The sequence below is a fragment of the Barbus barbus genome (assembly GCF_936440315.1).
Source record: "Barbus barbus genome assembly, chromosome: 7".
NCBI lineage: Eukaryota > Metazoa > Chordata > Actinopteri > Cypriniformes > Cyprinidae > Barbus > Barbus barbus.
The window spans coordinates 17,125,599-17,150,681 of NC_136735.1; the positions used below are offsets into that span (position 1 = coordinate 17,125,599).

The following is a 25,083-nucleotide window of genomic DNA, read 5'->3' on the forward strand; positions in this document are numbered from 1 at the left end:
CTCCATTAAAACCTCAACATGTCGAGAACACAACTGTCCGATTAAAAAGTGCGGGGGACGAATTTACTTTTTATAAAAAGTGGGGGGGACATGTCCCCCGCGTAATCTACGCCCCTGAGCTGCTATATTATTATTATTATTTTAAACAAACATATTAATATTTCAAGTTAAGCATTTTATTCATGATAATCACTATTTTGTAACAACAGAGAGATTATAACCAACCAGAATAACCCAAAAAAAAAAAAAAACCCTAGTGAACTCACCATTTGGGGTCCATTTTCCATTATGCCAATACATTAGGGAAAATAGATGACTGCCCAGTCAACACGTGAGATCATGCGATGATCACAGTGAGATCACACAATCGTCATACTGTGATCCTCACCATGTGAGTACAACGTGAGCTCATTGTGAGTTCATCTGATCCTCATACTGTGATCCTCACAGTGTGAGTAAAGCGTGAGCTTATTGTGAGTTCATCTGATCCTCATACTGTGATCCTCACCGTGTGAGTACAGCGTGAGCTCATTGTGAGTTCATCTGATCCTCATACTGTGATCCTCACCGTGTGAGTACAGCGTGAGCTCATTGTGAGTTCATCTGATCCTCATACTGTGATCCTCACCGTGTGAGTACAGCGTGAGCTCATTGTGAGTTCATCTGATCCTCATACTGTGATCCTCACCGTGTGAGTACAGCGTGAGCTCATTGTGAGTTCATCTGATCCTCATACTGTGATCCTCACCGTGTGAGTACAGCGTGAGCTCATTGTGAGTTCATCTGATCCTCATACTGTGATCCTCACCATGTGAGTAAAGCGTGAGCTCATTTGTCAGTTCATCTGATCCTCATACTGTGATCCTCACCATGTGAGTACAGCGTGAGCTCATTGTCAGTTCATCTGATCCTCATACTGTGATCCTCACCATGTGAGTAAAGCGTGAGCTCATTTGTGAATGCTTCACACTCCTGTCCAGTTGGCGGTGGTAAATTCACCATCTAAGCTGGTTTTCCAACCACCATAAAACATGTAAAGAAGATGAAGAAAAAGTTGTGCAAGGAATTGTTACACTGCAGAAATGGTGAGTGGGCTATTTACATACTTTCAGATGATATTATAATTTAGATATGCAATTTGGTCTGGAATTTTTTTAAGCAAAGTACTGCTCACACATGCTACATGTGCACCAGCCATTTTACCTGGCTTCAGTAATCACAGCAGATGGCTAGCTGCAGCTAGTTTGCATATCAGTATTTGTGAATTTTTAGGCCTGTTATGTCAGATCGTTACAACATTACTAACTTATATTTCAATATATTTATATTTATTTTATTTATACTTATATTTATTATGCCCAATTACAGTTATGTACTTACAGTCCATAATAGAAAAATAGGTTTTAATAGTTAAATGTTACGCTTGATTAATTTGTGACTTCTGAGAATAGTTTAATCTGTGGCTGAAATTTGGGTATAAGAACACAAATTCAAGTTGTTTCAGTTTGTTATATGTCTAATATAAGACAATATTTTAGTTTTAAATAAGTATTTTACAGATTTCTAAAATATTTATGTTCTCTTTATTATGATAGGTGGTCTTATAAATTTGCTAATCATAATATATTTATTTATTCATTCTATGATGAATAAATAGTTGACTGAATTTCCATTATACACATAGTATACATAAATTTCCCACTAACAGGAGACTATGATCAAGCAAATCAATACATCTCAGATTACACAACTGGGGTCTCAGCAGCAGAGGACTCAATTACTTATTCAATGAGAGACCCTGCAGTTGTGGAATTACCTGAGAAGAGAAAAAGGAAAAATAAGCTCTGTGATGAAAGTGACATCAATTCAGAGACATCTTCCTGTGAAGGTCTGTATATACTGAAATTATTGGTATGCAGAAAACAATTTAGGCATAACTCTGTGATTGTCACGGTGCACACAGCAGGGAGGAACAAGGAACACGCATACGAGGATGTAACTCAAAAACATACTTTACTAGGACATCAGGGCAGGACAAGGCAAGGCAAACACTGACAGGAACACCGGGGAGTAACAAGTAGACCAGACAAAGTGGCACTACACAGACAGGACTATAAATACACAAGTAAATTAACTCAAACACACCTGGAACCGAATAAACTACTGATTACATGAAACGAGAACAGGAAACAAACCAAATAAGGGCACAAGAGGCAGGAACATATGACAGACACACAACAGTTCCCTTACAGTGATCATTCTTTATTTTTATGTACTAAACAGATATGAACTTGAAGCAGTCAGGAAATGAAGTGAAGCAATCTGGTCTGAAGTCAAGAAATGTTCCACTGCCCAAACCTCCTATTTACCATGGTTAGCCTGTTTTAACTTTTATGAAGAACTTTGAACTCTCTAAAGCACTTTTATATATTTTTTCAATCAAGTTTTGATTATTTTATTTCTTCTTTTGAACATTAGTCAATATTCCACTCATTCAGAAAGTTCAGTGTGAGAGTGTTTTAACTTTTTAACTAAACTTTTATTTAATAAAATGATTTTTTCTTCTGCATGATCTGTCTTTAAAGATACTCTTCAGAGAAGTGGGGAAAGAAGATGAGGATGATCCCAAAAGCTCTGCTTTCTCAGGTGATTTAGACATATACTGTACACACATGTACAAAAGATAAATCCATGTATTATGGTGTGTATAATGTGTTACTATGCAGAGGTTTTTACACTTTATATTGCCAAAACCCACCATATATGATGAACCTTTAGCTAAGGACCCCTTTCCTGTAATAAAAAACTAACTTTTAAATTCATACTTAAGAGTAATGTTGGGCATGTAAACCTGAAGATAAACATTTTTAGTTCAAATGTATTAGTTTTATAGAAGCTTTACAAAGAAGACTGCCTTACAAATCCCATACTAAAGATACAAAACAAATATAAACACTTCAGGAAAAATGTATCTATCAAGAACTGAAAAATGTGACTAACAATGTTTGAATACATTAATATTTCTGCTTTGTCTGTTTTGTATAAATTTTTTGAAGACCCTTACAACCCTCTGGAGGCCTGTTGTGGGTCCCCTGACCCCAGTTTGAAAACCCATGCATTCATGTATTGATGTACATTAAGCCACTTACTTCTATGTCTTCCTCTCAGAATTTCACGATCTTCAACAACATCACATGACTTCTAAAGAAATTCCAGTGCAAACCAGGATACCAGGTGTGTATACATTGAAGGTTTGTTATGGCAAAAGATTAGGTGATCATACTTATTTTCATGTGCTAAACAGATGATGTGCATTTAAAGAAGTCAAGAAACGCAATGAAGCGAGTTGGTCTGAAGACAAAGAATGTTCAGCTGGCCAAAACTCCCATATACCATGGTAAGCTTGTGTTTTAACTTCTCTAAGGAACTTAGCATAATCAGCTTTATAATTTTCTTATGTATTTTTGTATTATTGTACTTGTCTTATGTATTTTCTTGAAAATAGTCAAGAGTCCACTTATTCAGAAAGTTCTGTGTGTCAAAACATCTGGTGAGTATGAAAAAACTTTTTTTATTTTTACTTAAATTGAATCTGGTGAAGCTAATTTGATAATTCAAATTCCCATTGTTCAGGTGACTGTCTGGATGATAACACTGAAAGCCCTGATAAGAGTTATTTCAACTCAAGCCAGCCAAACCCAGTATTCTTAGGTGAGACAATAGATATTCCCTTCAACACGTGCCTATCACAAAGTGACTTATAAGAGAATTTTGTGTCATCTGCATGATCTGTCTCACAGATACTCTTCAGGGAAATGTGGCAATGCATGAGGATGATCATCCCAAAAGCTCTGCTTCTTCAGGTGAGTTATAACCGTTTTCCATAAGGGATGTTATTGTTTTTTTTTTGTTTGTTTTTTTTGACATTGTACCAAATGTCCCCACAATTAAATTATAACTCTGAACCACCTACATGTGCATTGTGGATAAAACGATTAAGGAAAAAATCAGTTTAATTGATTTAGAGAAAACAATTATATAAACAATATAATTGATTTATATAAATGCAATTTAACTGACCTTATGTATGTAATTTTTATAAGAAATTGATAAATTGAAAAATGAGAAATTGTTTGGTATGTGATATATCAATTAGACATTATTTAATTCTACAGAAATAAAACATCCTTGGCTAAATAAGAATCTAATTATTAAAAAATTTCAGATCTGAATACTAAGATTCTCCAACAAATTCAAATGTTGGAACAGAGACAAGCTGTCATCATGAACGACTTGGCAAAAGTTAAGTCTGTTCTCATGAAGCGGGCAGATGAAGATGCCCATGAGGAACTTTTTAAACAACAACAGTGCTCCAGCTTTGAAACGTTTGAAGCCTTCTGTCAGAGGCTTGAAGAAGACAAAAATTATCGAGAGCTTTATGTTAGTACTACTATATAAATCTTACGTTTATTTTTACAACAAAGCGACAGTTTAATTGATAATTTTTTGCAGCAGATACCATGTAAATGAAATGTTGAAGCCTGGTATATTTTAATCATAACAATATTATGTATGTTTTTGTCAGGTACACTATCTCATCCATACTCACGGCAGCTCCAATATAGGTGAGATGGTGAGACAGAGTTTAAAAAGCATGGCGACAGACGATGTTCTCTGTCTGTATAACCGAACGGGGAAAGATGGGAAGAAGGTGTTGCCACCTGTGCTCCTGACAGGTTTGAAAAGTAAGTCTATAAGTTGTGGTATGTGCATCTGAACGTTGCTACAGAAAATGTAATGTTAACACCTTGCTCTTTGTGTTTTTAGGATGTGTCAGGTCTTTTCAAACACACAATGAAATCGAGGTGAAGAAGCAAAAAGTCGTCACAATAACTACACCAGAAGCTGAATGTATTCGCCAAGTTGAAATTTTTGTGTCCAATGCCAACACCAGGCTGAAAAGAAAACAAAATAAAGAAAAAAACTGACTTTTTGTTTGATTGCCTTTGTTGATGGAAATAAAGAATGTGCTTGTAAATGTTTGAGATGACTGATCCATTTTAGATAACGGTGAACACAATTATTGCACAGTGGTCTCATATGGTGACCTCACAGTATGAGTGCAGTAAACTCACAATGACCACAGTATGAGCGCACAGTGACCACATTATGAGCGCACAGTGACCACATTATGAGCGCACAGTGACCACATTATGAGCGCACAGTGATCACAGTATGAGCGCACAGTGACCACATTATGAGCGCACAGTGATCACAGTATGAGCGCAAAGTGACAACATTATGAGCGCACAGTGATCACAGTATGAGCGCACAGTGACCACAGTATGAGCGCACAGTGATCAAAGTATGAGCGCACAGTGACCACAGTATGAGCGCACAGTGACCACAGTATGAGCGCACAGTGATCACAGTATGAGTGCACAGTGACCACAGTATGAGTGCACAGTGACCACAGTATGAGCGCACAGTGATCACAGTATGAGCGCACAGTGACCACATTATGAGCGCACAATGATCACAGTATGAGTGCACAGTGACCACAGTATGAGCACACAGTGAGTGTGATGTGGCCTCATATTTTGACCACAGTATGAGCGCACTGTGAGTGTGCAGTGACCTCATGTTGTGAACAAAGTATGAGCACACAGTGAGAGCGCTGTGTGGTTACACTTTTAGTTCACTGTGACACACACATTGTGACCACACCATGAGAATATTGTGAGCTCATAGTGACATCATTGTGAGATCAAATTGTTGACTGGGCCATTCACTGCAGAGTATCCATTGGTGAGCAAGTGACGTAATGCTAAATTTCTAAAGAAAAGAAACAAACTCATCTAAATCTTGAATTGCCAGGTGAGGGTGATGTTTTTTTTTTTAGCAAATTTTCATTTTTGGGCAAACTATTCTGACCTGCAAATAAGGTTACAACTAAATTGCATGTAGCTTCTTCATGATTTTGTTTTGTAATATTAGAAAGCAAATCCGCAGTCCATATTATAATAAATCATTTTTTGATTGTGATAGACACACAAAAAAACACAAGAAATATCTGTTATCATTTATTTTTACAAACATTCAACCTATATCACCTTTATCTCTCTGTACTCTTTATAAATTATAAAAAATAATGTACAATTAGTTTACTATGAACAATACAATATGACCTGATTGCCCAGAGTTTTCCCTTGCCCTGCTTGAAGTAAGCACTTGGTTCCCTTGCGCTTTTGACGTTTGCACATTGCAACTTGAAGTTTGTCAAGTGGTCTCAGTGTCCCGAACATGTGTTCAGGTGCAAAGAGCCAATCGGAGGATGGGGCCTATATCAGCTAATGCACATGGTAGAGTTTTGTGTGTTTGTATGTCTGGTGGAAGCGAAAGAGACTGCAAATGTGTATGTTGCCATTGAAGTTATGTGTGTATGTAGGCCTGCTGTGTTGGGAAAAATACTTGCCAACATGCAGTGTGCTATATTGTCATGTCCTCTATATGTCCATGAAACTATTGTTTATAGTCAGTGGAGAATCATTGAGGTGACAGGTTGCAGTAAAATGTTCTCCTATAGAGTCTATAGGAGAACATTTTACTGCAACCTGTCACCTCAATGATTCTCCACTTACTATATGACAATAGTTTCATAGTCACAAGGCAAACTGAGAAAATATCAGAGGTGTCTATAGAATCTGTACACCATAGCAGACTGAACAAATGTGTGCAGTTCTCAAATCTCGGTCTGAATGGATTTGTCTAAGTTTGTTCAATTTGACTGTGGTGCACAGGAGTAAGAAAATGGCTTTACAGTCTTCTGAAAGGTCAGACTTTCACCACCTCGCTGACAGCCTGAGGAAGTCAATGGTTTTGTGTGGCTTTTTTTTTTTTTTTCAACAGAGCAAGATAAAGCTCTCCCCTCCCTACCTTGGCTCTTTTCTTGGTTTTCTAAAGACTGCACATATTGCTTAGAAAAGGAACTAAATAAAAAGCAACTAAAAAAGAAACAAAGTCACACGTACATATAAATATCAGGATAAATATCAGATGTGATAAACAATGTATAATAGCCATTTAAAGCTGAAGACATTCAACAGATCCGTAGTCTCTCATTTCAGAGGCTTGATGAATAAACCAGGAAAATCTCTTAAGACACATAATTTAATACATTAAAATAGCAAATATGCTATTCAAAGTTCTCAGGTTTGGAGTCCAGTCAATCACAGAACTTGCAGGATGATTGACAGATGACATCTTCGTAACAACAGAATGGCACCATTGTTTACTGTGGTTCCTCCGGGTAAATGGTCCAATTTTCCTGTTACACACAGTTCATCAAGAAGACAAACAATTCATGACATTTAGCATGTTTCTTCATGGTCTTTGAGATTGCTTTCTTATCTATGTGTTTCAACTGGAAGTCTTCACTGGATTATGATAGAAACAGAGGCTGTGGAGCACTTCTCATGACAGACAGACAGTCAGTCCAGACTTGAAGGGTGTGTGTGTGTGTTTTGGGGGTCTAGCAATGCTGGGAGAAGCGTCTGTATGAGAGTATGTGTATGTGTATATGTGGTTTTTCATACATGGAAGCCATTCTGTTGAACGTGGAGGAACTGCAGTCGTAGTGCTTGTATGCTGCTCACTATCCTCCTCTGGTGGCCAATCAGAGACACTCCGATTCTTCTCACATCACTGTTGAGAAAACAACAGGAGACTTCTGAAACTGAGGCAATTCATTGGCAAGTTCATGATGAGTAAAAAGTGAAAACAAATATATTTATTGGATAAAACTAATTTACTATAAGATAAAAAGATGCAATTGCTTTTTTATATTTTCTATTTAGTGGCAGAAACATGCTTTTATAAAGATTTCTTTTTTTTTTTCAAATGGGAAATTATAAAATTACAGAACATATTTTGAGACAGTTAGTTTTGTTCAAGGTAATTTGATCAACACTGAAGAATTGTGAAAACATGGTATTTGGTGTAAAAAGCTCCCATACTGTTGAGGCCAAAAGCACAATAACTAACAAGATAATAACAGCTGGCTGAATTTTCCATTTGTTGACGTCATGGATGGTCATGCATTTATTAGGTTGGGTGTACACCTTTGACATAACATTCAAACAATCACCAAAAATATGCTATTAATCATATGATATAGTAAAATATATTTTTTTCTATAGTCAAGTCACCTTTATTTATATAGTGCTTTTAACAATACAGATTGTGTCAAAGCACTTAACAGTATCAAATTGGAGAATAGAGTGTCAGTAATGTATAATAATAAGATTAAACACTCAATTTTCAGTTAAAGGCATTTCATTATTGAATTCAGTGATGTCATTGTCTAGCTCAGTTTAGTTTAAATAGTATCTGTGAAATCAAATTGACGATAATCACTAGAAATCAAGTGTCCCCAACTGAGCAAGCCAGAGGCGACAGTGGCAAGGAACCAAAACTCCCTCTGTGACAGAATGGAGAAAAAAACCTTGGGAGAAACCAGGCTCAGTCGGGGGGCCAGTTCTCCGCTGGCCAGGATTTTATTGTTTATTTATTGTTTAATTATTGATTTAATTAAAATGATAAATGTATAAACTATAAAGCCATGTTGGATTATTTTGGGAAATAATACAGTGTAAAATGCTTTCAGAATCTTTTCTTTTTGTATATTTTTGGTAACACTTAAGAATAGGGAACACATATTCACTATTAATTACGTATTTTCCCTCAATAAACTCCCTCAAAAATGATATAAGTTAAGGTATTGGGTTGGGTTAAAGGATCTAGAACATGGCCAAGCAGAATAAGGCAAAACCTACATGGAGTGTAAAAAAAAAAGAAGCAATTAGCAGGACTTCATGCAGTAGTTTTGACTCTACTTACTCAATACTCATGGTGGATATGGAATCCAGGGTTGTGTATCCTGCTGCTATGAAGTTGCTCTTGTACTGACTCATTTTGATAGAATCCAACCAATCACCGATAGATATGAAGAGAGGGTAGTCTGGCATATCCTCAGGGGATTCTGGGAAGCTGTTTAAACACACAACACATACTGTATGTGAAACAACAAGAGTTTGGCTCACATTTTCCACAAGGCAAGAGACAACAGTTCAGTGTAATCAGAGTTATCTGTCAGTAAACACTAACAATTTCAGTTTAAAATGATCATTTCAACACTGGCACTCATTTTTATTCTAGTAAGCAATTAAGAAAGCAATTAAAATGTGGATTTTGAAATGTTTTTGTGATCATTCTACCTATTTACATCTTCTACCAGTGTGAGCAGGCTGCTGGGATTGCGGATCAGCTTGTCTAGGAAGCTGACAACATCATTAAACAGTGGCCGCCGACTGCGTTCCTTCTGCCAGCAGAGAAGCATGAGCTGGTGCAGGGCCACGGGGCAGCCCATGGGCGCAGGCAGCCTGTAGCCCTCCTCTATGGACAGAATTACCTGCAGGAAGACACACAGAACTCTGTTGGGATACAAATTCTTCAAGACCATGTTTGCAAACACAATTTTAGGGATGCCAACAGTGATATGCAATTATTTAGCCAATGCTAATGAAACACTTCAGCCATTGAAAAAATTCAGCCAAGGTGGTAATAAGCAAAAGGAATTACAAGGAAACTATTATAACAAGGAGTTCCACGTTACAATTTAACAGAATATATGTGTTTGAATTCAATTAGGCCACATGCTAAGGAAGTTGATTTTACATTGGAATTAAAGGTGCAATTTATGACAGCTTGTTTCTGCCATGGGATAAAAAATATAATAAAATAAAATGTTTAAATTCTGTAGCAGAAACAACCTTCCATAGCAATTTACCAAATTACAAATTCTGAGAAATTCAGCAATAGCGTTATTATCCAAATTATAGGCACCTATCAGCGTCGTCCTGGAAATGAAAGAGGAACACCTGTCCCCAATCACCGCGGGCTGATCGGTCATGGCTGCGGCGCATCAGCGGGGAGCTACAAAAGCCTCGACGAGACACACACAAGTGAGCAATGCCTCCACAAGACCGGCTACTAATTTGTGTCTCTTTCCCTCATAGAGAGCAGCCTGTGATGGATCAGCCCCAAGCACTCGAGCACGATATCGCACCATCCAAGCACCCTGACCACAAGGGAGACGGATCACCGGGCACCGAATCACTCGCACAGGACACGCCGGCACTTCTTCCACTTTTCCCTGTTTGTCAATAAACGCATCCTCCGGGGACTTTACCACATTTACCCTGTTGTGTGATTCCTCAGCCCGCCACACTGGTGGAGAATGCGGGCAGGCGGAGCCTAGACAGCGCAGTTGGGCAACACCTGATGACGTCATCCCCTCTCGCTCGCAAGAAGCCGTGGAGCCCGCAATCTAAGACTTTCCATTTCTTTGCCCTTATAAATTCCTTGACTGAACTGGCAGGGTGTTTTGGGTCATTGTCCTGATGCAATATGAAGCACTTCTCAATGAATCTGGTGGCATTTTCTTGAATATTGGTAGGCAAGATGGTTTTGTACCCTTCCAAACCGCTACTGTCATCATACATTAAGTCATCAGTTAAGTTGAGAGGGCCTGTTCCAGAGACAGCCATGCATGCCCATGCCATGATACCACCTCCACCATGCTTTACGGATGATGCTGTATGCTTGGGATCATTTGCAGTTCCCTTTTTTTCTCCACATTTTTGCTTTGCCATAACTTAGATAAAGGTTCATCTTTGTCCCATCGGTCCATAAATACAGTTCAAAAACTCTTCTGGCTCACCTTTGTGCTTTTTTGCAAACTCTAATCTTGCCTTTCTATTTTTGGTCAGAGGTTTGCATCTTGCTGTGTAGCATCTGTAATTCTGTGTCAAAGTCTCCTGAGGACAGTAGATTGTCAGAGCATCACCCCAGCTTTCTGGAAGTTCGAGCTGCGTCAGATACGCTTTGGGAACGCCTTCAGCGTGACCGTGCTCTGAATTATCTGTACAATCAATCCAATCGAAGGGCGAGGTGTCACGGGCGGGTGACGTCACGACCAGGAAGCTTTAAAAGCACGTGAGGTGGAGCCGGCTTCAGCTTTCTGTCATTCAGCAAGCGCTCTGTGTGTCTGTCAGTCCGATATTTGTTTTGTGAGTCTTATTTGGTGTTGTTTTTCAAGATAAAGCACTATGTCCAAGGCCACAAGTGAATCAAAGCATAAGGGCGATCTCGGCTCACGCTTCAGGCTGTGTGTTCCTCCCTGCTCTCGCTATAATCACGAGCGGGGATACACACAGTTTGTGCGTGGTCTGCCTGGGCACGAAGCATGCGGAGTCGGCTCTCAAGGGAAGAGCGCCATACATCGCATTACACGGTGCCCATCTCTCCTCAGTGCCCTCGGGAGATCGGTCTGCCAACCCTGCCACGTTCCAGGGCGCAGCGGTCTCCAGCGAGCGCTTCTCTCAGTTACTTCCACCCGGAAACGTAGCGGAACTGAGAGGCTCAACACCCCTTCGGGGGTCTCTAGAGCAGCTAGTTCGGCCGTCTCCTGCCGGTGTGCCGTTCCAGGACACCGAGCTAGCAGCTCTAAGCACACCAGAGGCCAGTCTCGAGAGACTGGTTCCCTCAGTAGGCATCTGGCGGTGAGGGAGCCCCTGCTAAGCATGTCTCATTGGGTCCTGCCTGAGCAGGCTCTGGTTCTATCAGTCTAGTCTTCCTATAAATGATGCGGGTCTGAGGACCGTCGTCTCAATAGGAGACTTCAGCTGAGGCAGTCCTGATGCTATGGTCCAGGACTCATGAGGGCAGGCCCCTCTGGGGAAGTTTGGCGTACACCGCGGTACACGGTGCCCGTCTTTCCTCAGTGCCCTCCGGAGATCGGTCTGCCAACCCTGCCAGTGTTCCAGGGCGCAGCGGTCTCCAGCGAGCGCTTCTCTCAGTTATTTCCGCCCGGAAACGTAGTGGAACTGAGAAGCTCGCCACCCCTTCGGGGGTCTCTAGAGCAGCTAGTTCGGCCGTCTCCTGCCGGTGTGCCGTTCTAGGTACACCAGAAGCCAGTTTAGAGAGACTGGTTCCCTTAGTAGACTATTTGGCTATTGCCAAATGTGTCTCCATGGTTCCTGCATACTGTAGAGAGAGGCTACAGAATCCAGTTTGGTTCTCCTCTGCCTCAATTCAACGGGGTTAATCCCACTCAGGTGGGCCCTGAGCAGGCTCTGGTAAGGGAACGAGAAGTAGAGTACTCTCTTGAGGAAGGAGGCCATCGAGGTGGTCCCTCCTCAGGAAAGAGAGTCCAGGTTCTACAGCCGGTACCTCATAGTTCCCAAGAAGGATGGAGGATTGCATCCCATTATAGATCTGCATCAGTTGAACCGCTCAGTCAGCAGACTGAAGTTCAAGATGCTCAAAACTCAGATCAAGTCCGAGGACTGGTTTATCACGTTAGATCTAAAATACGCATACTTCCACGTCTCCATGCTTCCCACTCACAGGAAGTCCCTGAGGTTTGCTTTTGGGGGCAAAGCTTACCAGTATCGGGTTCTTCCCGTTGACCTTTCACTCTCACCCCGCACTTTTATATCAACGATTGGTTGATTCTAGCTCAATCAGAGCAGCTGGCGATTCGACATTGAGATGTCATTCTCTCCCACATGAAAGACCTGGGGTTAAGACTAAACGCCAAGAAAAGTGTGCTTTCTCCATTACAGAGGACCACTTATCTGGGCGTGGTGTGGGATTCGACCACGATGCAGGCACGTTTGTCCCCTGCTCGTAACGAGTCGATCCTCACAGTCAAGAGAGTGAAAGAAGGCCAGTCACTCACTGTCAAGCAGTTTCAGAGACTGCTGGGTCTGAGGGCAGCTGCGTCCAACGTGATACCTTTTGGCCTGCTGTACATGAGACCCCTACAGTGGTGGCTCAAGACCAAGGGGTTCTCCCCGAAGGGAAAACCACTCTGCACTTTCAAGGTCATGAGACGTTGCATACGTGCCTTAGACATGTGGAGGAAACATGTATGGCCAAAGTTTTTTCTCTACCCCCGAGCGGGGTATGTACCTAAAGTTCCCTCTGTGATGCCACAGCCCGTAGTACTTCAGGCCTTCTGTCCTCCTCCCTTCGGGGAACCCGACCAGCAGAAGCTTGGATAATGGATGCTATTAATATTGCCTATGAGTCCTCTCAACTCCCCTCGCCGATGGGAGTCAGAGCTCACTCAACCCGACGTGTGGCAGCCTCCAAGGCCTCCTAGCAGGTGTGTCTAAGCAGGACATCTGCAACGCTGCTGGGTGGTCCACGCCCCTCACTTTTGTAAGGTTTTATGACCTCGACATTCAAGCCGCTCCGGGCTCTTCTGTCCTCTCGTCCTAGTACACACTAGGCAGGGACTTGTCAGTCTGGCGGCGTGGGTATCTCGTTCCCAAAGCGTATCTGACGCAGCTCGAGTTCCTGAAGGGGAACGTCTCAGGTTAAGCATGTAACCATGGTTCCCCGAAGGGAACGAGACCCTGCGTCTTGAGGCCATTCCTCCGGCATCCCTGCCAGCGCTTGCTTTATTCTTAGAAGCTGAAGCCGGCTCCACCTCACGTGCTTTTAAAGCTTCCTGGTCGTGACGTCACCCGCTCGTGACACCTCGCCCTTCCATTGTACTGATTGTACAGATAATTCAGAGCACAGTCACGCTGAAGGCGTTCCCAAAGCGTATCTGACGCAGCGTCTTGTTTCCTTCGGGGAACCATGGTTACATGCGTAACCTGAGACGTTGTTGGTGATTTTACAGACACGTCTTTTAGGGTTCATTTTCACAGCTTTTATGATTTGTCTGTCAACTACTGTTGTTTTCTCAGCCGATCTGGTCTTTGTTGGTTGCTGGTGGTTTCCAAACTCTTGATTACGCCATGCCCTTTGTTTTTGCTATAGCTCTAATTGACTTCCTCTTTTATTTTAGCATCCAAATTGCTTGCTTTTCTCTCAAAGTCAGCTCCCTCATCTTCATCCTGGTGTGTGTGTGTCATCATCGAATGCAAGATTCAGAATACAGAAGTAATGATATAACTGATACGACACATTCCCTGACATTCTGTAGTTTTGTCTCATATTCATCTTTTAATCATATTTGTAAATGTATTGACTCCACAGCCAACAGAGCAATTTTGTCTTTACTGTTCCAATACTTTTGGAGGACACTGTATATTTTACCAAAAATCTGAAACGCATTTACTTTCCTGTAGCTCAAATAGTAGAGCATGGTGCTAGCAACACCAAGATCATGGGTTCGATTCCCAGGGAAAGCAAGACCTGATAAAATGTAAAATCTGTAACTTGAATGTAAGTCGCTTTGGATAAAAGCATCTGCTAAATGCATAAATGTAAATTTCTTTACAATTTCGTAAAAATCAGAATAAACCAAGTGACTCACGTCTTGGTTGGACATCTCCCAGTAGGGCCTTTCTCCATATGACATCACTTCCCACATGACAATACCGTAGCTCCAAGCATCACTGGCTGAGGAAAACTTTCTGTAAGCAATTGCCTCCGGAGCTGTCCAGCGGATGGGGATTTTACCCCCCTGACAAAACAAAATCTTTTCTTTTTATTATAATAGCAAGCAGCATCACTTTGTGTTTCTTATACAATCAAAGGAGATTGCTTGTTATGTAATGATGAGTCATAATTGAGCTTTTCTTGGAATATACGTGTATAAAACGACACACTCAGACCCCTGTAACTAAAAGTACAGATGTATTCAGACACATTTAGCATCTTATTATAAATCTAATTACTCAATCACTCCTCAGAGTAAGGCCTTAATCCCATGTTATACTGCTTAGATAAACTCAGTCCCATTCACTAACACACGACGAGCAGAGTAGTGCTAAGCTCCAGAGATTCTGGATCAGCTTTGGCTGTCTTAGGAGCACAGATTGTTATTAACTCTGAACGACCCTGAATTTAAATGAACCAATATTTAAGCGGGTGTATGTGGCTTACTGTGGTGGTGTAAGCTGCCTCCGGGTCGTCCTCCAGCACCCTGGACAGCCCGAAGTCCGACACCTTACACACCAGGTTGTCATCCACTAGAATATTTCGAGCTGCCAGGTCCCGATGGACATAGCCGATGTCGGACAGGTACATCATACCTGAGGCAATGCCACGCAGCATACCAACCAGCTGGATCACGGTGAAGTGTCCGTCATGCTTCTACAAAAGAAGAGAGAAGAGAAGAGGAGGACAGGCAAGAAAAGAAATAGACAGGTTTATCACTATGAACAATCAAAATATTCACCTTTAAACCAGACCTGACAGCAGAAATTGTTGAATAAAGTTGTTATTTTTGTTTTCTTTGCACTACTAATGTCACATGAACTATTTTAACAACGTTCTTACTACATTTCTGAGCCTTGAAAGAGTCGGTTGTGTTGCTGTCTATGCAAGGTCAGAAAGCTTTCAGATTTAATCAAAAATATCTTAATTTGTGTTCCGAAGATGAATGAAGGTCTTACGGGTTTGAAACGACATGAGGGTGAGTAATTAATGACAGAATTTTAATCTTGGGTGAACTATCTCTGTAAAGCTTGTGTTTGGATAGTAGTTGATGAATACATTACAGCAGATGCTAAGAATGTTTATTTTTTTTTAATTAGCTTTTATCTTGGGGTAGTTCATTTTAAATCGAGGAAAGAAAAAAATTGAGTAGTCTCTCAGTGAAATTCAGATCATGACTGTATCTTGAAGGTGCTTTTGTGGTGAAATGTGGATGAAACACCATAATTACATATTTTCAACTCTTTCCTACACTACTATTCAACACTACATTACATCATTGGTGAATCTACTATATACAGTAACCAATGTAGTCCAATTCCTTAAAAAAGGGCTTGTATTAGGCCGTGTTCACACTTGGCGTCTTTTTCGAAGCTGCCGGCGTCTGTTTTACATTATAATCCTATGGAGTAAACCGTGTTTTCAAAAAAGTCCTGAGCGCTTTTTAAAACGCCACCGCCGGCGTCTTTTTCTGCAGCTCAGAGCGCTTTTTCGAGTTGAAAAAATTTCAACTTTTCTGAAAAAAACACCCTACATCAAGCGCCTTTTTGACAGCTGACCAATGACAAGCGAGTAGCGAGATCTGTCGTTTCCATAACAACAAGAAGAAAAATGGAGAAGGTGCCGGTAGATAGACTGCTCGTACTAGTTTCGGAGCACAAGGAGCTGTATGATATGAGCACAAAACTCTATCATAATATTGGTTCCTTCCCCGTATAATACCGTGCACCCACAAACGTCGTTGTGAATCGACATTTTCTTTCCCGTTAACTTCAAAAGCCAACGCAAGAGCCAACTTTTTACTCTTTCTTGACATTTCTGCAGTACACAGCGCTAGGCTACTGTTACAGCTGTTGCTATGACAACAAAAGACGCTCTCAGCTGCTATTTGTAACAGACGCTGCCAGCTTTGTTTTTCATTAAAAAAACGCTCTTGTCAACTTTTTCTAGTCAAAAAAGACGCCAAGTGTGAACACGGCCTTAGTTGGTTTCTAAATCTAAACAGAACAGTTTAGTTACAAATGACTTTGAGTCCAATTGATGACTGAACAATATTCAAAGACTTCATGACTTTTCCAGTTTGACATTTACTGGATAAGGATTTTTAAAACATTTTTTACTCTCCATTTCTACCTGATAAAATATTTTAGAGCTTGGCGTCATTAGATCATAAAATAAACATGCATGTGCATTATAAAAATGCTCACGGAGTTATAAGATGTTACTCATTTACATGACATTGCCAGTTGGGAAACCTTAAAGAAAATTTAAAAATTAAATAAGAAATATCGGTCACACTTTATTTTAAGGTCCAATTCTCACTATTAAAAAACCATTAACTACAACTGTTAATAGAAAGGCAGTTGTTAAGTTTAGGTATTGGGTAGAATTAAGGATGTAGAATATGGTCATGCAGAATATGTGTTTTATAAGTACTAAAAAAACAGCCAGTATTTTAATAATAGGCATACTAATAAACAACTAGTTCATAGTGAGAATTGGTCCCTATACTAAAGTACTACCAAAATATCTTGATTTTTAGTCATTTTGGATTATTTTATTGCTTGTTTTGTTTGCCGCAGACCTAAAATGGACCCCAGCCCCCTGGTTGAGAACCACTGTTTTAGACTGTCACACCGCAGGACATGTCAACTTCTGGCAAATTAGAAAATGCTCTCTCTAGATATGTCCTGTTTATGAGGAATGTCAGGTGTGGTGTGCCATATTAATGAATTGAGTTCTTGTACCCTCAGAAAAGAGTCCAAGGAGCCATTCTCCATGTATTCCACCACTATCATCACAGGCCGACCTACAAAGAGGAAAACAGGGCACCTGTAAGTAATGGACTAGGTTATACAGAAAGAAACAGAGGGAAATGGGACAGACATTGCCACATTACTCAACTGTGTCTTTGTGTGATTTCAAGTCAAACCCAAAAGTTCACTTTTGCCTTCATCAACAGTGCTTAGTTTCTATGAAATTAGTGTATAATGCTTCTACATCAACATCTGTAGTATATAACTCTATCATTTGAATTAACTACTTCAAACAGCCTTAGTTAATCTCTAGTAGCATGGCAGTTCCAAATGGATGAAAGACATGACACAACACTAAAATCATACACAGAGTTTTTTGTTTCTTCTCTGGAGGTTGCAGGTACTTTGATTTGTAGCATGAAATCAGTGATTGTCTACATGTCAGACCAAAGCTGTGAGAGTATCAAACTTGGCAGAGAAACACATTTGTTTTCAGTAAACAGCTTTTGGCTGATGATGATCCAAGTTATTCTGTTATCAGTTTCATTCAGACAATTCACATCCTCAATGATCAATATCAATACTTCATGATTTCCTTATCTGTTTTATTTATGCATTTATATGTTTTTGCCCTGCCATGCTATTCAGACATAGTGTCTTTGCTGGAGTTGCATTAAAGTCATCGCATTAATGTTCAAAAGTTTGGGCTAAGGCTTTTTTGAAAGAAATTATAACTTTTATTTAGCAAGGATGCATTAAATTCTTCAAAAGTAATAGTAATGACATTTATGTTACAAAAATCCTTTTTTTTTCAAATAAATGCTGTACTTTTGAACTTTCTATTCATCAAATAATCTTGAAAGAAAAAAAAGTATTATGGATTACATAAAAATATTAAACTGTTTTAACATTGATGCTCAGTAATGTTTCTTGAGCAGCAAATCAACATATTAGAATGAATTCTGAAGGATCTATAGACACTGAAGTCTGGAGTAATGGCCGCTGAAAATTCAAGATCTGGCTGACCTCAAGACATTTGAATGGTATTATGGATATATTAAAAAGCTGTTAGAATCATCAGAAGGCAAAAGAATGGAAAACGTTTCTTACTCTTTGTAACCACACCCTCCAGTCTGATGATGTTAGGATTATCAAACTGTCCCATGATGCTCGCCTCTCGCAGGAAATCCCGTCTCTGACGCTCAGTGTATCCCCCCTTCAGAGTCTTTATAGCCACAGGAATTTCCTTTTTTCCCGGGATACGGAGCTGGCCACTGCACACCTCCCCAAACTCGCCTGCAGAATACACTTAAGTCCATATTCACTGTCATAACATTTAGGGTTACTGCTTACATTTGTATATACTACACACTAGGTGGCAGTCAAACTATATCAAAAGACACAAATTCACAAATCTCTTTGTGAATTATTTCACATTGAATTATTTCCTACTTATCTCACTGAAGATTAGATTCTAATCATTTTGTCTTCTGAGAATAACAAAGTGATTTTTCAGAGAGGCATTTAAGAGCCTAACTGTGCAAATGATCTGAAATATATTTTAATTAGACACATAAGAGAAACCAGAGCCTAGATCTAGAGACTAAAGGACAGAAAGATAAATGAAGGAATCTGAAGCAGCTTTTTTAACGTTTTTAACTCATGACACATTTTCATTTTATATCTTACTGCAGAAATAGCAGGAGTAGATTATGGGCTACTGAGTATCAGACTGATGTGAGCTATAAAAAGCACTCTGACCTGCTCCGATGACTCTTTCGATCCGGATACGAGATGGATCGATTTCTTTGGCAAACTCATGAATGGCCTGTGAGGGGTCCTCGTAAGTGTCCGGGTCAATGTAAGTCTTTAATCCCGGGAATGGCACTATAAAAACATGTCAAAGGTTGAAATCTGTATTTTTTTTCCTGAATACATTTAAATTATGAATAAACAGTATGTGAGTGAGTGTGTAATTAAGGTCTCATACCATGCCCATTTTGATACTGTGTTCTTTTCTTGTCTTCTGACTTTATCTTAGATTTTATGTACCACTGACACCTGTTCAAACAAAAAGAAATGTAACTGATCAATGTTTTTTTGCTGATGTACGTTACATAAAACAATTAGAGACTTCAGCTCTGTCCATGGTTCTGAAGCCATTGTCCCCGTCCATGGTGCTGAATTATGATTGGCAACCAGAAAAACTTGAGACATAAGGCTGAATAGCTCCTCAAATGTTAAAATTAAAATGATGCTCCTCCAGGGAGAACATCTCAAGAGTGTTCAATTGTAAATAATTTTTTTTTTCCGACAAATGAAGACACTGATTCTGTCCATCATCAAGAGCTCTTGATTTATTTGAGAGCTGCTCACAACAGCCTCCCTGCAAATCTGCACAAGCAGCTGAACACAGAGCCATCGGCCCCTGCAGCTGTGCGAGGATGTGATGGCACAGGGGCTGGCTGAGTGAGGTTTCACACAGCGCGCTGCACATGCTGATATTGCGAATCACAGGGCTGTGTGGCATGTTTAAGTTTGCTGTCAGTCTCACAGCAGGCCATTTCATGGCAGCAGACACGGCCGCTGCCGGGAGGCTGCAGCATTCCGACTAATTAGGCAGCGACATGGCTCAGCCAATCGGAAAATAGGAAGGTGCTCCGTGGCCAACAGGACTATTAGGAGATGGCTGGATAAGCAAGGAGCTAAATTAAGGGTTAATGAGTGAATGAAAAAAAAGACATATCCATGACATCCACAGACAGACTAAAAGATAGACAGACAGGCAGGCAGGCAGACAGATATACTGTAGATAGATAGATAGATAGATAGATAGATAGATAGATAGATAGATAGATAGATAGATAGATAGATAGATAGATAGATAGATAGATAGATAGATGGATAACAAATGCATATAAACACAACATCTGTTCATCTATCCTGGAGCATATTTACTGTACCTGCCCCCTCATTATCTGCTCCCTCATTACCTGCCAGTGATGAGAAGGAAGAGGGTGAGAATGATAAGGAGAGAGAAGCCCCCCACTGTGGCTGTAACAATCACCAACACCTGGCCCTGATCAGCTGCCTCCTCAGAGTCTGACATAGTGTGTGTGAAAGAGCAAGAGAGGGAGAAAGAAAGAAAAAGAGAAAGAAGCACAAAACATTGAAGTCACTTTCAAGTTTACGTTCGGTCAGTCAGTGGGGCTTCCATCAGACTCAGAAATAGATTTAACGCCAGGAGAATGGTTGGTGAGTCTTTAAATACATATGCTGCACTAAGATAAGCCAAAAAGCAGAACTGAAATCACACAGCACTTGAAGTCATTCACAATAAACATATAACGTTCACTTCTAACATTTGTTTAAAACTCTACTCACATAGCTGACATGGTGTGACCACCATCTCAGAAAATTGGGCATAACCACAGTGTTTTAGGCTAATAGGTATTGAAATGAGGCATTTTTAGAGAAACACTTACTCTCATCTCCTGTGGCGAATTCAAACTTGGGGCTGTAACTGCTGTAGCCAGCGAGGGTACGAGCACGCACATGGAGAGCATAAACCGTGGAGGGCTTTAGTCCAGTCACTATCAGGCTCGGAGACTTTGTACGTGTGGAGGAGTAACTTAACTGTTCCTGTTCCTATAAATATAAAGGTAGAAAGAAAACAAGATTCTTCATTTAGAATACTGTTCATTATGTAACTGATGTTTTCTTTTTAAAACATCTTTACACAGCTGAGTTAAAGCTGCTCTTTTCCTCCTCAAAATTATGATAAAGACAATAATGACACATGCATTATTGTCACATGACACATGTGACACATAACACATAAAATCTGAGTAAAGTATGCCAGCTATAAAGTAAATACTTGATGCGTAAATGCATTTATGCCACCTCTGAGCAGCTTTTAATGATTTAAAAACGAAGCTGGTGAATAACCTTTTCATAATACTTGATCTCGTAGTCCAGGATGGCAGCATGCGGCTGCTCAGTTTCCTGCCAGGAGAGGGCGATACTAGTTTGAGATGCCCAGTCTTTTCTCACCACACCTACCAGAGATGGACCTGAAAGGCAAAAACAATTAATTAGTGATGGTGAAAGTTTTTTTTTCTGATGCAGTGAGGGTTTCAATATGTACTGAAAATTTACTTTACTGCCATCTGGTGCTTGAAATGATAAACAGCACGAAACACCTGGTCTGCGTCCCAATGTGCATACTATCAATCCTAAATTCTATGTGATATTAGTGATTTTCAATACTACTTAGGGCAGATAGGGTGGATAGTATGCACATTGGGATGCAGGGCTGGTTTTACAATATGCTTAGGTGTTTTTTCAGTAATGCTATTATATATTAATCAAGGTTGTACATTGATTAATAAAAAAGGGTTAGAATTGGATTACACTTTATTTTAAGGTGTCTTTGTTACAGTGTAATTATACATTTAAGTACTGAGTAATATTAATTAACTACATGTACTTACTATATGGTTAGGGTTAGGATTAGGGTTTGGCTTCAGGCTTTGGAAAAGAAAAGCTTTGGACATTATAACCTGTGCTGGCAAAAGCAATTAAGCTCTGATACTATGTTTCCATTTAATATAATTTGTTTTCCCTTCCTTTTAACACAATTGGCTTTGAAATCTTGAAGATCATTGTAATTAGTCAGCTCTGCTTACGCTATGTGAAGATAATGCACTCAGTCATGGTTCAGTCACGTGGAAGAACCCATGAAAAACACAAGGAAAATCCATTAAGGATCTGCATCTGAGGCCATTTACAATTAGCGCAATTAGTGAAGTCTATAAGCCTCTGCACTTTAGATGATGGTTCTTGCACATGCACACATAAACACACTCAAACAATCACATACACCACAAAAACTGTTTCCTGCTGCTTTCTAATACTGTACACTTCAAGAAACCATTTAGCTTTTTTCTCCCCTTTCACCTCAGCGACTAAAATGACGCCCACAGGTAGGTGGAGTCGATCTCTAATTGAATCCTGGAGCAGATTAAAGTAGTGGGTGAATGGCATTAGCTTGACTGATTGAATTTCTCCCAGGTAAATATTCACTCTGGAAGCCCACTGAGACTGCCAGCACGGTAATCACTACCTCTGTCAAAGTAATCAATCTTTCACTGTTAAAACAGCTGGGAAAATATAAGGGGTGGACAGGGAACGGGAGGTTTTTAGGTATAGCAAGTTGCAGAGAGAGAGAGGATTTGGGCAGCCAGAGAGCAGTGTTCAGTGATGTGCAGCATTGGGCGGCACTGCCTGAGGTCCTCGGGGATATCAGCGAAAGTGATTTGGAGAGAAAATAAGAGAATAAGACATCGGTTTTGCTAGGGTTACCACCTGTGACACAATCTCTGTCTCTGTCAGTCTTTCTTGGTAACCACAAGGGCTTTATCTAAATGTGCGATGCTGTCTATCTTCCAACTACTACGTCTCTACAAATTTGCTGTGTGGAGATATATTGGAACGGTGTTTGATGAGACCCCCATGTTGTTTGTCTGACTTGACTCAGCACGGCGGGAGACGCCATGCACTGAATTGCTCTCACGAAAGGCAGCTCATCTTTTATTGAGAGAGGACGGCCTGTGTACCTCGTGACATCTGACTACTTTAGACACGCGTGAGGAAGAAACTCGCAGGTTTTCCCAGAAATATTGAAGAGAGAGTGACTTTAGAGAACAGGCAGCACTTAATAAATGATGAAGCCTCATCATGTCGCTATTTACAGAGGTAGAGATGGATTTCAGAATGAAATATTACACAGGAAGGGAGAGGGCAAAAATGTATTTTCTGTGACTGCCTGACCTTAGCTCGGGTTGTCAGCTGGTGAAAGGGCAGGAGGCTGAACTTGGTTGGATAAACAAAATTACACTATGACTCAAAATAGACCCAGTGAAGGACAGCCGGGGAGTTAGTTCACCATTTATTCAATATTTATCTTTATCTGTCTTAAATCTTTAATGGCACATTGGACGATCAGTCGGAAATTATTCTGAAACACATGCACTACCGTTCAAAAATTTAGGGTAATTTTTATATATACTATAACTACTATATGTTACAAAACATTTATATTTTAAATTAATGTGGTTATTTGAACATTCTATTCATCAAAGAATCCTGAAAAAAAAATGCATCAATGATTCCTTAAAAACTAATAACCTGTTTTCAACATAATAATCAGAAATGTTTCTTGAGCAGCAAATGACACTGAAGACTGGAGTAGTGGCTGCTAAAAATTAGTATCACATGAAATTTCAACATACATAACAAAATAAAAAAAATACTTTAGCAATATTTCTGTTTTACTGTATTTTTGATTGAATAAATGCAGCCTTACAATTTGCATTAAATGCATTAATATATTTAATGTATTTCATGTTCAAAAATGTATGTAAAAATGTATACAAAAAAATCTCTTTAAACCACATTGCGAACAGAATTGTTCATCCACCTGTTTCAGTATGCTGAATTGTCATAACAAGCCTTAGTTGGTAATTAGCCGGAAGCACCAACGATCACGCAAGAAGAAACCGAAAGGAGAAACTGCTAACACAAACACATTCAAACATATACATTCAAAACGAAGAAAACATTTAGGTGCTTAATGTACTGTCATTATGCGGAGCTGACCTGCATTTTTATTTTAATTAGCTGTCCTGCTCCGCTTAAGGGGATCTTCCATTGACTTTCACCCCTGAATCATTCCAGACTCTTTATGGAGGCTGCACAATGCCTAAATGATGAGTTTCCCACATAATCAGCAATCATACCACTCTAGTCAAGCAATCACCAAAGCCAGATTAAGGATAATTGGATGTTGCTTGTTTTTCGCAGGGTGTTTTTTTTTAACATCACATTCTTTCGAGAGTTTACCAAAATGACTGTCAAAGGAAATGTGGCAGATAAAAAAATGCACAAAAAATTAGCACACGTAAAGGGGACTTGCAAATAGAAACTGTCCTTGCATCTACATTTCTCTGTGATTTCAAAAGATTTCTTACATGCATGAGAGGAAGCGAGGGAAAAAGAGAGCTCCTTTAATGCACATTTTCCTTCCATTTCCCATGGCTTGACAGATTTCACTCCCTCCCGCCCCGTCCTAGAATTATATAAGATTAAAAAGAAAATGCTTCCCTATGGCTCCTATAATCTTCTCCTCTAAGTGTATCTCATGTAGTCTTGTTACAATAAGTGAACACACTCATCTAAACCTGAGCTCACCACAGCGGAACATTAGAAATGTGTAGGTGGAGCTGCGGCATAGCGGTTAGTGCATATAGAAGATGCAGGTTTAAATCCAAATAATTAATTGAATCCAGCTATTTTAACACATACAGTTGTGCTCAAAAGTTTACATACCCCTTGCAGAATGTGCAAAATGTTAATGATTGAAACAAAATAAGAAGGGTCATGAAAATTGAATGTTATTTTTTATTTAGTACTGTCCTGAATAAGCCATTTCACATAACAGATGTTTACATGTACACCACAAGAAAAAATAATAACTGCATTTATAAAAATGACCCCATTCAAAAGTTTACATACCCTTGAATCTTAATACTATGTGTCATTTCCTGGATAATCCCTGAATGATTTGAACCCTTTCCAAAAGTGATTGTATGACTTTAGATACATATTTTCACACTGAGGACAACTGAGGGACTCATACGCAACTATTACAAAAGGTGAAAACGTGTACTGATGCTCAAGAAGGCCACACAATGCAGAGCTGGGGATGTAAAATTTTGAACAGGATGCTAATATGTAAATTATTCTC

General features: G+C 39.8%; 2 protein-coding genes across 2 annotated transcripts in view; both read right to left on the reverse strand.

The window, feature by feature from the left end:
* LOC306873086 (high affinity choline transporter 1-like) overlaps positions 1-25,083 on the reverse strand; it is a gene marked incomplete at both ends in the record, with an annotated part of 376,914 nt that overhangs the window by 19,028 nt on the left and 332,803 nt on the right. The window lies entirely within an intron of this gene.
* The window catches only part of LOC306872240 (ephrin type-A receptor 6-like), a gene marked incomplete at both ends in the record, with an annotated part of 32,380 nt that continues 14,886 nt past the window's right edge, over positions 7,590-25,083 (reverse strand). The window contains 12 exons of the mRNA XM_079420734.1: positions 7,590-7,704; positions 8,899-9,048; positions 9,276-9,469; positions 14,396-14,545; positions 14,968-15,177; positions 17,268-17,329; positions 18,387-18,572; positions 19,038-19,163; positions 19,267-19,337; positions 20,270-20,378; positions 20,762-20,924; positions 21,225-21,349. Coding sequence (XP_079276860.1) covers positions 7,590-7,704; positions 8,899-9,048; positions 9,276-9,469; positions 14,396-14,545; positions 14,968-15,177; positions 17,268-17,329; positions 18,387-18,572; positions 19,038-19,163; positions 19,267-19,337; positions 20,270-20,378; positions 20,762-20,924; positions 21,225-21,349 — 1,661 coding nt within the window. The remainder of the gene's footprint in view (positions 7,705-8,898; positions 9,049-9,275; positions 9,470-14,395; positions 14,546-14,967; positions 15,178-17,267; positions 17,330-18,386; positions 18,573-19,037; positions 19,164-19,266; positions 19,338-20,269; positions 20,379-20,761; positions 20,925-21,224; positions 21,350-25,083) is intronic.